This window comes from Mastigoproctus giganteus, chromosome 8 (assembly GCF_048544385.1).
Source record: "Mastigoproctus giganteus isolate SK-2022 chromosome 8, ASM4854438v1, whole genome shotgun sequence".
Lineage (NCBI taxonomy): Eukaryota > Metazoa > Arthropoda > Arachnida > Uropygi > Thelyphonidae > Mastigoproctus > Mastigoproctus giganteus.
The window spans coordinates 28,431,595-28,445,698 of NC_143582.1; the positions used below are offsets into that span (position 1 = coordinate 28,431,595).

Here is a 14,104-nt window from a genome sequence, read left to right on the forward strand (position 1 = left end):
AAGATCATGCAAGTTGGCCCTTAGAAGACTGGAAGAAGGTGTGCTGGTCGGATGAGTCACGTTATTTACTCCACATCGTGGATGGTCGTGTACGGATTTGGCGCCAACAACATGAGGCTCTTCATCCATCCTGCATGGTATCAAAAATGCAGGCCGGTGGCGGTATGGTGTGAGGCATATTTCACTGGCAGGAATTGGACTCCTGGTGTATGAGAAACAACGCATCACCGGTCTCCAATATCGTCAACTGCTTGCTGTGTACACCCCACTATGTCACACTTTTTCCCGAAATGGCAGGTGTCTTCCAAGATGACAATGCGCCGAGCCATCGGGTACTTGTTGTGCAGGAATGGTTTGAGAAACAGAGTTCTGACTTCCAGCATATCGACTGGCCTCCGAACCCCCCCCCCCCATATCAATAACACAGAGCACTTGTGAGACACTATGGAAAGGCATATCAGGCGTCTGAATACACTAATCATCTCCATACCTGCATTGCTGACCGCATTACACACAGCTTGGTTGGCCATACCTCCCGAACGCTTCCGACATCTTGAATCAACGCCACGTCGGATAACTGCTGTACTTAGGGCAAAAGGAGGACCTACGAAGTATTAGGTAGGTGGTCATAATTCAATGATCAGTCAGTGTATACGCAATATGGTCTCAATCGCTGATGCCCCCAAAACCCTAACAATAAACAAACAAAACAACGGCAACCGTAAGTAGTTACAAATAATAGTGAGACTGAGGAATACGTTTCAATATTAAGTTTAACTCATTTAAGATGCTCAAAAAATTAACAGAATGTGGTGTTAACTCGTGCAGCTTGCGATGAAGAGAGACAAAAAAACTTGGTATGCAGGTGGAATAACGATGAAATGAGGAAACAGCGAAAAATTTTGGACAAGTATAAGGGACATTTATAGGGATTATATAAGAATTACCAAAAAAGGTCACATTACGGAAGTCGATACAAGATGCTCGGAAATGTGGTCACATGACATCAGTACGGCATATAATCCCCTCCTAACAGCAGTGAACCATGTTCGATATAAAAGTGTCTATAAGATTATAAAAATCTCCAAAATAAGACTACTGTGGCTTTATTCACGTCCATTTTACTATTGAGAAAGTCAGAGTTTGAGTTTCACATCCGAAACATCAATTACTCTACTTTTCAATCTAAAATATGAAAATGACCATAAAAAATCAACGAAGGGTTGAACGATAGTATTATTATAATATGCTATTTTATTCATTAAGGATCCTGCTAAATTTAGTTAAAGCGAAGATATTATTGGTGATTCTGAAATGCCAAAAGAAGTGGCTTTCGTATAGTTCTACTACCAAATCCAAGAATTTTCAACTCTCGCTCATAGTTCGGTTAGAAATAGATCTTTCTTTGCTTAAACTGAATTTTTCATTACAAACTTTCTATTATTTGGCAAAGTTCGCTAAATTGTGCAGTCCTCTCCTTGGAATAACGACTTTCTGCAGCATTCATTCGATACACCAGTGATTTCCTTTGTTTAATCAGTTGTGGCTCCTAACGTGCTTTATCTGCTCCCAAGGAACTTGTGATCACACCATATGACAACTTACATCTGCATACAGCACGTTTAATTATCTGTTGAAACCAAGTACAAAAGGTTTTTAATTTTTTGGCCAGTGAGTGTTATATTGTATATGTAAATGTGTGTATTCTTCCATTGATGTCTGTTTGCTGGATGAAAAACCCGAGTTTCCGGGACACAGCCAGCCAGCCATGGAGTAAAGAAACCAAAAAAAAAAAAAAAAAAAAAACCCTCATTTCTTGACAGGATTTGAACACAGTCCTCATTGTGTCGATATGGAAAAACGGTGGTCAAAACCACTGTGACAGCAGCGAGGACAAGACGATGAAATATGGTAACAATTTAGAATGAATACACTATGTTTCTCCTTACAAGCCGGAAGTTCCTATGAAACAGAAATGGGCACCACCCAATCCATTGACAGCCTATAACAATATCAATCAACTGTCGACAGCCTTAATCTATATTTCCAAAGGACCCAGATATTAGATTCCACTACAGAACCTCTGTATACATTATACACTAATGCATTATATAGGCTTGCCTGATACTGAGCTCCGCATAGCGCTGATTGATGCGATCGGCGATAGCCCGTAATCTGTTAGCATCGTCGTGAGGACAATCTGCGGCTATTTTATGTGCAGTCCTCGTGACGCTGTCCACTGCTGTCTTCCACTGTCCCACCTCTGCTTGCACAAGCTGGAATGAAATAAACAAACAAAATTAGAATCGAACATATTTTCAGCAAACAACAAAATAGATCTGCAAATATTTGTTTCTTAAATAAAACAAAATAAAGAGTTGAATTCTAAAACTACTCTAAGTACACTGTAAATGAAATTCTTAATTAATATGCAATTACTAAACAGTCGGTTGATGCTAACTGATAATCCGTTAGAAATTCAAGAATAATTGATTCTCTGATGCCTTTGTCATCTTAAAAGAAAAGTTGATGCATCCAATCCCCTGTTTAAAAACTTCAGTTCTAATGATTTCTGTCCAGCCATTCTCACTGCCTCGGATGAAATCTCAAGTTCCAGTAAAAAAAAAAATAATGAGTGAAACATATCGACAAATGGTGAATAATATCATGCTTTTCTTTGATATTATGAGGATTTTAACGGGAGCACTAGCAACTCAAGTCGTAATGTACCAAGGACATGTCAATAAGCGGATTAAAGTATTAGCAATGATTTAGCGGTACAGATGTTTTCGTCGAGAATTTTACAGGAAGGTAAAGAAGAATAAAAGAGAGTAAATAAGAATAACGAAATGTGGTAGACAATGATTAATAGGGTCGCTGGTTATTAGAATGTTGTTTATTAAATCAGTTTTTCTGAAGACTAACACAAATCTTAGTAAGGGCATTTAAATCCACGGGCAAGCGTATTCGTAGAAGAATTCCACTTCTTGGGGAACCTTTGCCATGCAGGACTAGTGCCATATTATGAATTTATAGCATTATGCTATAAATTCATAATATGGCACTAGTCATGAGGATATTTATTCAACCAAAATTCAAGTCCATCTCTCTCTCTCTCTCTCTCTCTCTCCCCTACTACTGAAACTATCCTCTATCCTTTCCATAGTTGGGTCTTGTGTAGGGAAATGATCGAAATGTCTAGGGAGGGCCAGGTTATACCTATCTAGTACGTCACGGTAGCAAATCGAATAGATGGACGCATACAATCAACTTACTGAAAGTTGTAACTAACATTATTTTCAAAAATTTGGCATCAGTTTCACAGGAGTTCAAGTACCAAACATAATAACTTCACTTGAGAGGTGACTTCCGGAGAATTTAGTGACTGGGTGGATATTGACATGTCTTGCAGGAGAATTACTGTAGGGTTAGTAAAGAAAGATTCCTAGTTACTGTTACCACGTGGGAGCAATAAGAAGTCATTCTTGCACTAAAAGGGATATTAGAAGAATGTGCTGAAACAGACAATATCATATCAATTTCAAAACAGTGCGAATAGACTTTCCTCCGATATACTGTAAAATGATGTGACGTGGGGGGTAATTTGTACTGGTTCATACTTTGGTTTTATGTTATATACACACAAACACAATATGGTCTCGGTAGCCCTTGAGCAGTTGAACTTCATACCACCACCAACTCAACATATGCATGAAGTATGATTAAAAAGAGAAGAATGCACCTTTGTTTCCGGGTCATAAACCTATGATTCGTCAAGAGTAATGATGGAAGAATCAAAGTGTGCGGATCAGTAGCAGAACGTTGATGACGATCCTGACACGCGAGAACTCGCCGCTCTCTGTAATTATAAGTAAGGATGCAAGGCACAAATCCTCCGTTAAAATACCAGGCGGCCAGAAGAGCGAGGACCATCTTCGATGGATAAAGAGGCCCCTCTCTTCAAACTTTGACAGCGAAATCTTTGAACGACATACAGAACCTTTTCCCAATGCTGTTTTTAAAGTTTCGTGCGTTGCTATAGCCCTTTTCCCTAATTTTAACAAAATATGACACAAATTGGCTGCTCAGTAAAATCAATCACTTTAAAATTAATCTAAACACGCAAAACAACTTCTATTCAACGCAAACTAATTCAGACTGACTGCAGATAAAGGATGATTGGCGCGTTACTTTATCTAAATGAATAACCGAATACGTTACAAGACGCAACTCGCCATGACGCTGAAATGTCAAGAGAAAAAGTCAGTCTCCCCAATGTTGATCACAACTGGTATCCACTTGAATAAAAAATAATATACATATTTTGCATTTTTATAATATGCATTACAGTTAAAAAAAAAAAAAAAAACACCGAGAAGACTGATTTCAGAAAAGAGTAACGAATAAAATTTAAAATGGACATTTCGGTAGTGGTTGTTTTTTTTTTTTAAGTTGTTGACGCATCGGCTTCTGTGGCCATAATGCACCTCCCAAAGTTTTACTCTGATCCAAGCCCGCGGCGGGATTGGAACCCGCGACCTTTGGGTTGCCAGGCTTGGTAGTGGTCGTAGTAGTTTTAGGAGCATCGGCAACTAAGGCCATATTGCTCCCTGTAAACTGTCTGTAAATTGCGTGTGTTCTGAGGTCGATTTTCTGTTTGCTGAATGAAAAATCTGAGTTTCCTGGAGAAAAACCATGCTACAGTCGCCTGGGACCGACCAACTCGGCCACGTTGTTAAAAAAGGCCTGTAAAAATTCCTCCCATCATCAGTGGGACCTCGATTTCAGGTCTTTCCCACCCGGTGTGAGGAGGACGGCGATCCTACCAACTGTGCTCCCCATGAGGGCGGGCATTTTGGTAAAGAGTAATATGTAACAGACGTAATGAAATACGAAAATAGTCCGCGGTGACCTTATAGGTTACACGTTTTCAAAACGTGTAACCAACAAAAACAACAAGAAATATGTGAATGTGGTTGGTAGTAATAGCGAACGTAAAGATGATACTGGGCAATTCATTTTCAGTCATGGAAGATATCATCAGCGGAATATTTTATGCCTGCTTAGCTAACCGCACTCGTTTCGGTTAGGAAACCTGTACGGATGTATTAAGTTTTGTTTTTTTGTGAAATAAAAAGTTTAGAATGACATCTAACAGAGACATATCGTACAAACAAAGAGCACTATTTTTACAGCTTGAGATACAATAACAGGATGCTATTTTTTCTTCTTGGAATTTTAATAATAAGGTTCTGTCCATGACAGTACTTCCGTGTCTGATTAAATGGCAGCGTTGAAGAAAACTGCCACAAGAGTTACTCCCTCTCCCCTTTCTTTCAACACATAAATACAAACTATTTTGCTTTTGGAAAGTGAATTGGACTATAATCCTGGTAAACTCACTGAAAGGGAAAAATTGGAATCTTGTTAGATCGTGTGGAAAAAAAACAAAAAAAAAACACGTTATAAAGAACTTTGCCTTTTTTTTTTTTTTTTTTTCTGAGGCAAAAATAGATATAAATACACTGAAATCTTTCTCTTCTATATTTCCATAATTTTTATTTTGCATACAAAGAATTTGTACAAATATGCGCTGATTAATTTTTTTTTAAAACTGTACTACAGGTCATCCTGAATAACCTACAGAAAAATATACCAAAGTGCACTTTGTTACTTTTTCTCACATTGAATTTGAGTTGTGTTAGAAGAGGATTAATATGCAAAATGTAACGTATCTTGTACAGATTGTTGTTAGAATTTTAAAAATTAACAATCTACCAAAAGACAGAAATCAATGAGGGACGGGTAGCCAGAATTGAATTTTACTACTAAATTTCATTAGTTAGGTTGATTGACATGGATTCTAGGGACAAAATGGCAGCTAAAACCAAACTGTGGTTATTTAGAATCTTCACTGGTCATAGTATGTCAGTTCTCATGATCTTCATATAAAAGTGTTCATGAGCCGACCTGCATTCAAGAGTTTTCTAATCTCTAAAGTGATTCGAACCAAGACCTCCCCCATGAGTGGCAAGTGACGAACTAGCCATCCTATCGTGATTGACTTGGCACCTACCATAACACAACATAATCTAATCAAATATTTATTTACGTAAAGCTAAAGTATTACTTTATCATTTGTTTTCATGAAAACCCCAAACACGAAAGGACCAATAGTGCCGTACTTAGTACCATGCATGATGCTAAGGTTGAGAAGCTGAAAGAAGATACTTGGCATTAGACGTGAATTTCTGTAGAATTTAATTTTGAAACACGTGTGAAAGGAGGTTGTTCCAGAAAACGGAAGTTGAAGGAATAAATGAGGAAGAAGAAAATTTGGCCCTGTGAGGCTGAAGTTGGACAGTAAAAGGATGCTGATTGGTTGTTGCAACATTTTCGGACGGTTTAGGAAGAAAGAGGGAGAATTACAGAAGCCAATTCAGAAGAGTATCCCATGGAAGTATCTGCAGAAAAGGCATGCAGCAGAGACTGGACTTCTATGAGACAAAGAGTGGAAAGACTTTGTAAGACATGGATCGTTAATTAACCTAACTGCTCTCTTCTGAATGGAGTCTAGAAGCGTGAAAGCGATTATGGGGGCATAGTACATAGTGTTTAGGGGTGAGGCGCCACGGGTGATTTCGCACAACTGCACCTATTGTTATGGGGGCACTGTCTAAGATGAGGAAACAATATTTCATGGCGGGGCGGATTTGAGATTTGTACAGAGTGAATAGCTGTTTGGAAGAAAAGTAACGCAGAGCGCGAAAGAGAAAACCCAGTTTTTTAGATGCAGAGGAAACAATATTTGCTTATGTCAAGAGAGATTACGGTCAGGGTCATTCTTAACAGAGATATGCTATTTTGTCTAGAAATCTCAGTGTCGTCGAAGATAAACACAGAAGAAGAATGATCTTTTTTGTGAAATATAAGACAGGTCTGAGTTTCAAAAGGCTTATGCTGCACCAGCCAAAAAATATTTCTGAGTTACCCTGAGAGAGAAAACGAACAAGAGTCAAAAGTAGAAGGGAATCACTAAAAAAGATCATATCTAGCTCAGGACCCTGGGTGTGCCAAGCCCATACTCACTAGACGTGAACCCTTGCGGTTAAAATTCAGCCACGTTGTGAAAAAGGCCCACAAAATTTCCTCACGTCATCGACGGGACTCGAACCCGAGGTCTTTCCACCCGGTGTGAAGAGGACGGAGAGTCTACCAACTGTGTTACCCACGAGGGCAAAGTACGTTGATAATCAAAATAAAAGATTTAAAAAATAAAAACTCTGAAAACGCGTTTAATATTAAAATAAAATTAATTTTAATATTAAATGCATATTAATTAATTTAAAAAGAAAACTTTAAAAGAATAGAATTTTTTTTAATTATAAAGCTACTTAAAAACGAAAGCAGCGCTGATATTCGTTAAAAATTAACTTGGGTATTCGTTAAATTAACAGAGTGTATGACAAAAATTTATCACTGACAACTTCATGAATTTGATTCTGACTATCAAACTAGCAGCACTGATCTTCCTCAGATGTCCAACAGTTGTGTTATATGTTAGCTTTCAGTCACTGACCAGCAAAGTTTTGTACACAATGATTGTTTGTTTGTTTGGGGATTTATTAGGAGCATCGGCATCTGTGGACATAGTGCGCCAGTACACAATGAAGACAGCAGGTCAGTGTCCTAGGGACAGCCATGCGTTCATAAATGGACATTCACGAAGTTTAATCTTTTGGACTACCTAAAATGAATGATATTAAGATCGTGCAAAAAAAAAAAAAAATGGTGGGAATAAAGGGTATGCTGGATGCGACACACCTCGACCTCAGAGTTTCTCAAATGGGATAACACAGCTATAACAAAAGCAAGGAATCCAAAAACCAACCATGTCGTGCACTCGGGCTGCTGGACATCACTTCACGGTTCTGATATACACTAAAAACCTTCATATATTGTAAGAATTAAAAGTTAATATCGAATTATAAATCTCAATAATAACTGTTCAAATCTCACAGAATAAAACAGTGACAAGATAGAGGAAATGGTAAATAACAGTTCTTATTTGCATTTGGAAAGGAAAACATTTTCGATATTTATTGCAATCTCTATTATAATTATTTACAATAATTCAACTGAAACGTACTGTAATAACCCGCATCACAATTATCTTTAGAATGATAATAACTGAAATAAAATTGACTATACTATACTATACTATGAGTAGCGTGTCTTTTGAATAGCCATGCATTTTAATCTTTTCACGCGTTCTCTTTTCCAATTAACCGAAATACTGTCAACGAGTTAGAACAATCATCAGAAAGGACGGAGATTGCATGAGCAGAAGCAGACACCAAATGCTTTTGAAAAACGCGTCGCGTCAGTCTCGCCATAAGAGCTCAATTAATGTCGAGTCGTCCAGAGATGAGAGTAGAAAGGGTTAATGTCTAAGCGACTTTTACTAACAACAAAAACAGGCATAAAGTCAATCCCTCTCCTACGGCGTATATTATCAAGCCCTGACATCATCCCACCCCCATATTCACGATTAAATCAAATGTGCGCGGTATATTATAGGGGAACAGCAATTACCACTTGTTGTGCCGTACTTCCGGGTTTGTGGAGTTGCTTGGTCTTGTAAACACGGACTTAAGTAAAGGCGTATCTCTAATCTAAGGTCTGGTGGTTGTGGCTTATGAGTCAGTCAACAATAGACATAAGCATAGGATTCAATTACACGACATAGTGGCTTTAGCCCAAATCAATAAGGGAAAGTGAAAAGGGTCTGGAATTATACTTTATTACAACTGTGTATCAAACTAGTAGGTACAACACAAACAAGGGAGAAAGGAAATGTTTCTAGAATATTAAGAGAATCATTTGGAGGGAGACGGGGCATTTGCTAAGTCTATATGTTGTCTCCCAAAGACTTCTACAAAAGAGTTGTATTTACAATATTATTAGAGATAAACTCTCTCATTTAACACAAATAAAGAAATGGTTTCATCAAACGACAAATACAGATTCAATGATCCATTGCTCTTGGTGCTTCTGTTCAAAGCGACTGAACTTCTTACTTCCTATACTAGAGTTTACTGCTCCGATATGAAACCCTCATAGTACAACTTTGATCACGCAAATTGAATAATTGCATATGAAATTCATCCGCTATCTTTCTTGAGGCAATCCCATGTTTTATTATGGAGTTTCTACCTAAATTTGTGCTTAGGAACACAAATTAAGTAAGCTTCAAGATAAAATCGTTCTAAACGGCGAACTGTCCTCGATCTTAAGCTTCTTATCATATTCTCTCTGGATAAATTTATCTCTATCATATCTGCTATGCCATCTTACCTTCCATTGAACATAAGGCAGCTATCAGACAAAATTTCCTTCAACATCAATAGTGAGGTTCGACGTTTCTAGGACCTTTATTAAAAAAAAAAAAACATTAATAAACAAACATGACTTGGCCATAGCTCAGGGCAGGAAAGGGTTTCAACAGGATAATATACAGCTAGTTATCTGGATGATGGGTTTTTTTTTATCCATCCATGGTGTGTGATGAAGTCTCCTACGACATCCTACTTTCTCAGGATTTTTTTACGATACAGGTTAAAGAAACACCAAGAACTTTGTGTATTCTTTTCCTAGCACTCTGATTTCCTAATATATATATACTACCATTGAAATTACGTTTTATTCACTTTTAAGCTTTATTTATTTTGAAAAAGGGATTACTGCTCTGATGAGCAAATTAACTAGGCAAGTGCCTGTAGTAGATACCGGATTTAATAATAATACAAAACATTAAAAATAAAGAAATACAAATATTTTTATTCTAGATAAGAGTATCCTTAAAGGCTGTTTAGGCGCCATGTAACAGAGGGACCCCCCAGTGGAAGGATTTTCATAAAATTCTATATTGGGTTCATATAGAAACATTTGTTGAACCATCAGAAATTTCATTAAAATCAGACAAACAGAAATCATAAAATTTATTTATTTATTTTATTTTTTCATAAAATTTGTATGGAAAAAAAGTAGTTTTGAAGAGATATACATATAGAGAGAAAATAGACTTAAAAGTATATGGGAGAAGAGCAATAAATATTATACAGTTGTAATTAAACTGACCGCTAAGTTTAGAGAATGTAAAAACGAAAGTTTTATTAAGTGTTCTGTAAAGTCTTAATAAAAATCTTAATAATTAATTGATAAGGAGATAACTATATTCACTTTTCATTTATTTTAATCATAGAAAAAGAAATAAATAATAATAATTTAAGAAAAAGAAATCAAACGCTCCCGAAATGTAACGTACTGCGTACATTGCCTAACTTCTAATGGAAGTATGTTATGGGATGTTTAGACATTACTTAATAAGAAAAGGTTCAATCGATATCACATTTTCAGCGTTTCGTTGGTCCCAAGGAAAGCTTTTAAGATCAATCATAGCCTCTCCTCCCAACGACCACAGCAATCTATTCATATAACTGAAAGTATATTTCGCGGATCACTCTAGAACGAAAAATCGGATCGAGGGCAATTTTAAAACCTAAGTTTTGTTGGTCATTGGGGAAATTTTCAGATCCAGTTATGATTTCACAGCCCTCCTCTCTACAAAAATCAGCATAAATAAAAGTACGTTTTCGCTTTAATCGACAAGGAAAATGCAGATTGCTGTCAAATTTTCGATATATATGCTGTTGGCCCCTGGGATAGTTCTAAGTTCAATTCCGATTTCGTAGCATTCCCTCCCCAGTTACCCTTTAGAAATATTGCTATAAATTTGAATTTTGAAATAATCAGGAGCTCTGATCCATTTCAAAATTTCGATGCTTACTAAGAATATTTAAGAATTTCAGTAACAAATTTTCATGTCGATAGGGTGACTTATTTTGTTATAAATCATGATTTATTACTATTTGCTAACGCGCCTGAAATGTAACGAATTCTACATTAGCTTTGTTTTAAATAATTTACAATACTATTGACATTGGGCCACTAAAGTAAACTATTTTAGCTACATACACATGTCTTTATATAAAGAAAATTATACCTTTTGCTCCTTCAACTGGGCTTCCAAGACGTCCAGTGTCTGTCCCACAGGAGGCAGCCTCTCCAACCTCATCTCCGCCCGACCCAGCCATGCCTCAACTTCCCGTCGTCTTTCGTCGAAGCTACGACCATCGGATAGCATTCCTTCCAACTGACGCTTTCGCTGCATGGCCAAGTCCCGGACGTCCTCCCAGTCTTGGTGGAGCTGAATGGCTAGCAGAAAAAAAAAAAAAAAAAATATATATATATATATAGAGAGAGAGAGAGAGAAAAGAACGTTTACACAAACCATATGTCTGTTCTGGGTTTTCAATAAAGGAGGAGAAAGAAGGGAGAGAAAAAAATCTCACTATAAGAATGAACTGTACGCGGGTGTTTTCGTTAGGTTATGTAAACAGAGAAATAAGGGAGATAAAAGAAAAGAAGTTGACAATATGTGTATATTATACATACACCTGGATCGTACAACTCAGTCTAGTTTAAAGGAACTGATTAAAAAATATAATAATCATAATAAAAACAGAATGCGTTACAAATATATAACTTGGTGGAGGGGAGGGCCTATTTACACTAGAGTACCCTAAATTCGATTTCAAAAAGAAAAGGTATTTGCTTTGAATGCAAATCTTTCATTCACAAATATGTTGCGATATAACTTCATAGCAAGGGCACACCCGAGGAAGACTCCATCAAAGCGAGGGGGAGAGCGTCTTGATGTAAAGAGTATAAGAAATTTTTACAATTCAAAAATTTCTTATACTCTTTACATCAAGACAAATACTTTGTTTAGCAAGATGTAAAAGAGTTCCTCGAAATCGTGGCGTAAAGAGTAAGGAATTTCAATTAATCTGCATTGTAACGCCCACGAAGAAACCAACTGGTTCAAAGTCACAATTAAAAAGAAAAGGGGGAAAATAATTCTCTTGGTCAAAGCAATGGCTCAGATCCTGAGCATCCCTCATCAAATAAATATAAAATATAGAGTCATTGTAAAGACTATGAATCTGCAATGTTTTTACGGCTTCAAGTAGGCCATAAGTGAGTAAAAATGGATTTAAATCCTAAGTGTTTGTTAATGTTCGAATTTCTAAAGCGTAAAGTAGTAGATAGAATGATATTCCAGGTGAAAAAAGTTACATGAAAACAAATACTTGGATTTCAGGAAAGCTTTTGACACTGTTGCGCATGGAAGACTACTGTACAAATTGGAGCAGAATGGTATTAAGGGTAAGTTGCTACAATGGATAAAAGGATGGTTAAGTGGGAGAAGACAGAGGGTGGTAATCAATGGGTGCTGCTCTTCGTGGACTAATGTTATTAGTGGAGTCCCACAGGGTTCGGTGTTGGGTCCACTGTTGTTTTGTATATTTATCAATGATACTTGCTGCAAATCTAAAGCCATCAGTCGACACAATAATAGCGGGAGATTTTAATTTGCCTCTTCCGAAACACAGGGAGGCCAAGAAAGAGCTGGATGCTACATTGGGTGCATTGCACTTGACGCAGCTTCCGACACCAGTAACAAGAGGAATGCAGCAACTTGACCTGTTGTACCATAGTTCCTTAGACATAAGGCTAACGCAAAACTGCATAAAATTTAAGTCGGACCACAATCCCATTGAAATAGAAGCAGCACTGAAGATACACAAATACATGCAGGGTAACCACACGAACTGGGAAAAGCAAAGTAAGTATCTTTTCTCCGTGAAGTATATTAATGCAGAGGTCATTCTCAGTCACCTGACTAGTTACAACTGGAATGACCTGCAAGAAAAGCCAGTAGACGAAGCTTTAGAAATGATCACTAAAAAGCTATACCAAACAGCATTGGAAGGAGCAGCAAAAGAAATCAAAATATCTGAGAGAACAAAAGAATGGTTTAACCCACAACTGAAAGAAAGTTTCCTCAGGAAGCAAAAACTGTATAGAAAATGGCAAAGAACGGGTCATCCTGCCGATCACATTCGTTATAAGAAAGAAAGAGCACATTTCATCAAAGCAAAACGACAGGCACACTGCAGTGTTATTCATAACAAACTAAAACGAGCAAAAAGAATTACTAGCAATAGAAATAGCACAGAGAATATGACAGAATGCATTTTCAAGGAATGGGCTAATAACACTTTTAGTAACCTGCATGGACTGAATCAAATTGAGAACACTGATAATGGTAACAAAATTTTGGAATTCCTGAAAGATTTAAACAAGCGAAACTATTCGGCAAGAGAGGAACCAACAAGACCTCCATTGAGTGAAATACAAATCACCAAAGAGAGCGTAATGAAAGCAATCAACGATCTGCCCAATAAGGCCACTGTTGGACCAGACAAATTTCCAATGTTCATCCTTAAAATAAGTAGCCCATTTATAATAGATCTATTACTGCACATCTATCAGAAAATCATCAGGTCAGGAGCTTTCCCGCAAGCTTGGAAAAATTACATTGTAACCCCAATACCAAAGATTAAACACCCCAAATTGGCTAAGGATTACAGACCAATTTCTGTTAGTTGCACCCTACAGAAGGTATTCGAAAAAGCGCTTCTTCCCACCATCAATCAACACTGCTTCAGCCATAGACCACCACATTTGCACTCAGTTATTTCGGGTAGATCAACAATAACAAACTTACTGGAAACCCTTTTTCGCGTGCAGAAAGCACTAAATGAGAAAAAGCAAATTGATATTATTTTTTTGGATATCTCCGCAGCCTACGACAACGTCTCAATTCCAGCGCTCATTGCGATTTTGAAGAATTATTTTAATGTAAGAGGAAATCTGTTAACTATAATAACCAGCCTGCTAGAACATAGGAAACTTATTGTTAAGCACCAAAAGCTACAATCTTGCTTTACCATCTCGCAAGGAGTGCCTCAAGGGGGAGTTCTTTCGGCTACTCTCTTCGCGGCCGTCCTGGAGCCGTTTCTTGCACGGTACTACAATTTTATAACATATGCTGACGATGTAAAATTCTTCATCACTTCCAAAGACCATGAATCAGCAGAAAGTATTTGCCAGATGGCAAATAGCACAATCCGAG

The 14,104-nt window shown here is 37.3% G+C and overlaps 1 protein-coding gene across 4 annotated transcripts in view; it reads right to left on the reverse strand.

Annotated features, from left to right (window-relative positions):
• Positions 1-14,104, reverse strand: part of Dys (Dystrophin) — a 932,899-nt gene that overhangs the window by 178,697 nt on the left and 740,098 nt on the right. For all 4 annotated transcript variants that reach the window (XM_090379791.1, XM_090379790.1, XM_090379788.1 and 1 more), the window contains exons 49-50: positions 11,066-11,277; positions 2,122-2,276 (exon numbers count right to left, since the gene is read on the reverse strand). In XM_090379791.1, the coding sequence (XP_090235917.1) occupies positions 2,122-2,276; positions 11,066-11,277 (367 nt within the window). The remainder of the gene's footprint in view (positions 1-2,121; positions 2,277-11,065; positions 11,278-14,104) is intronic.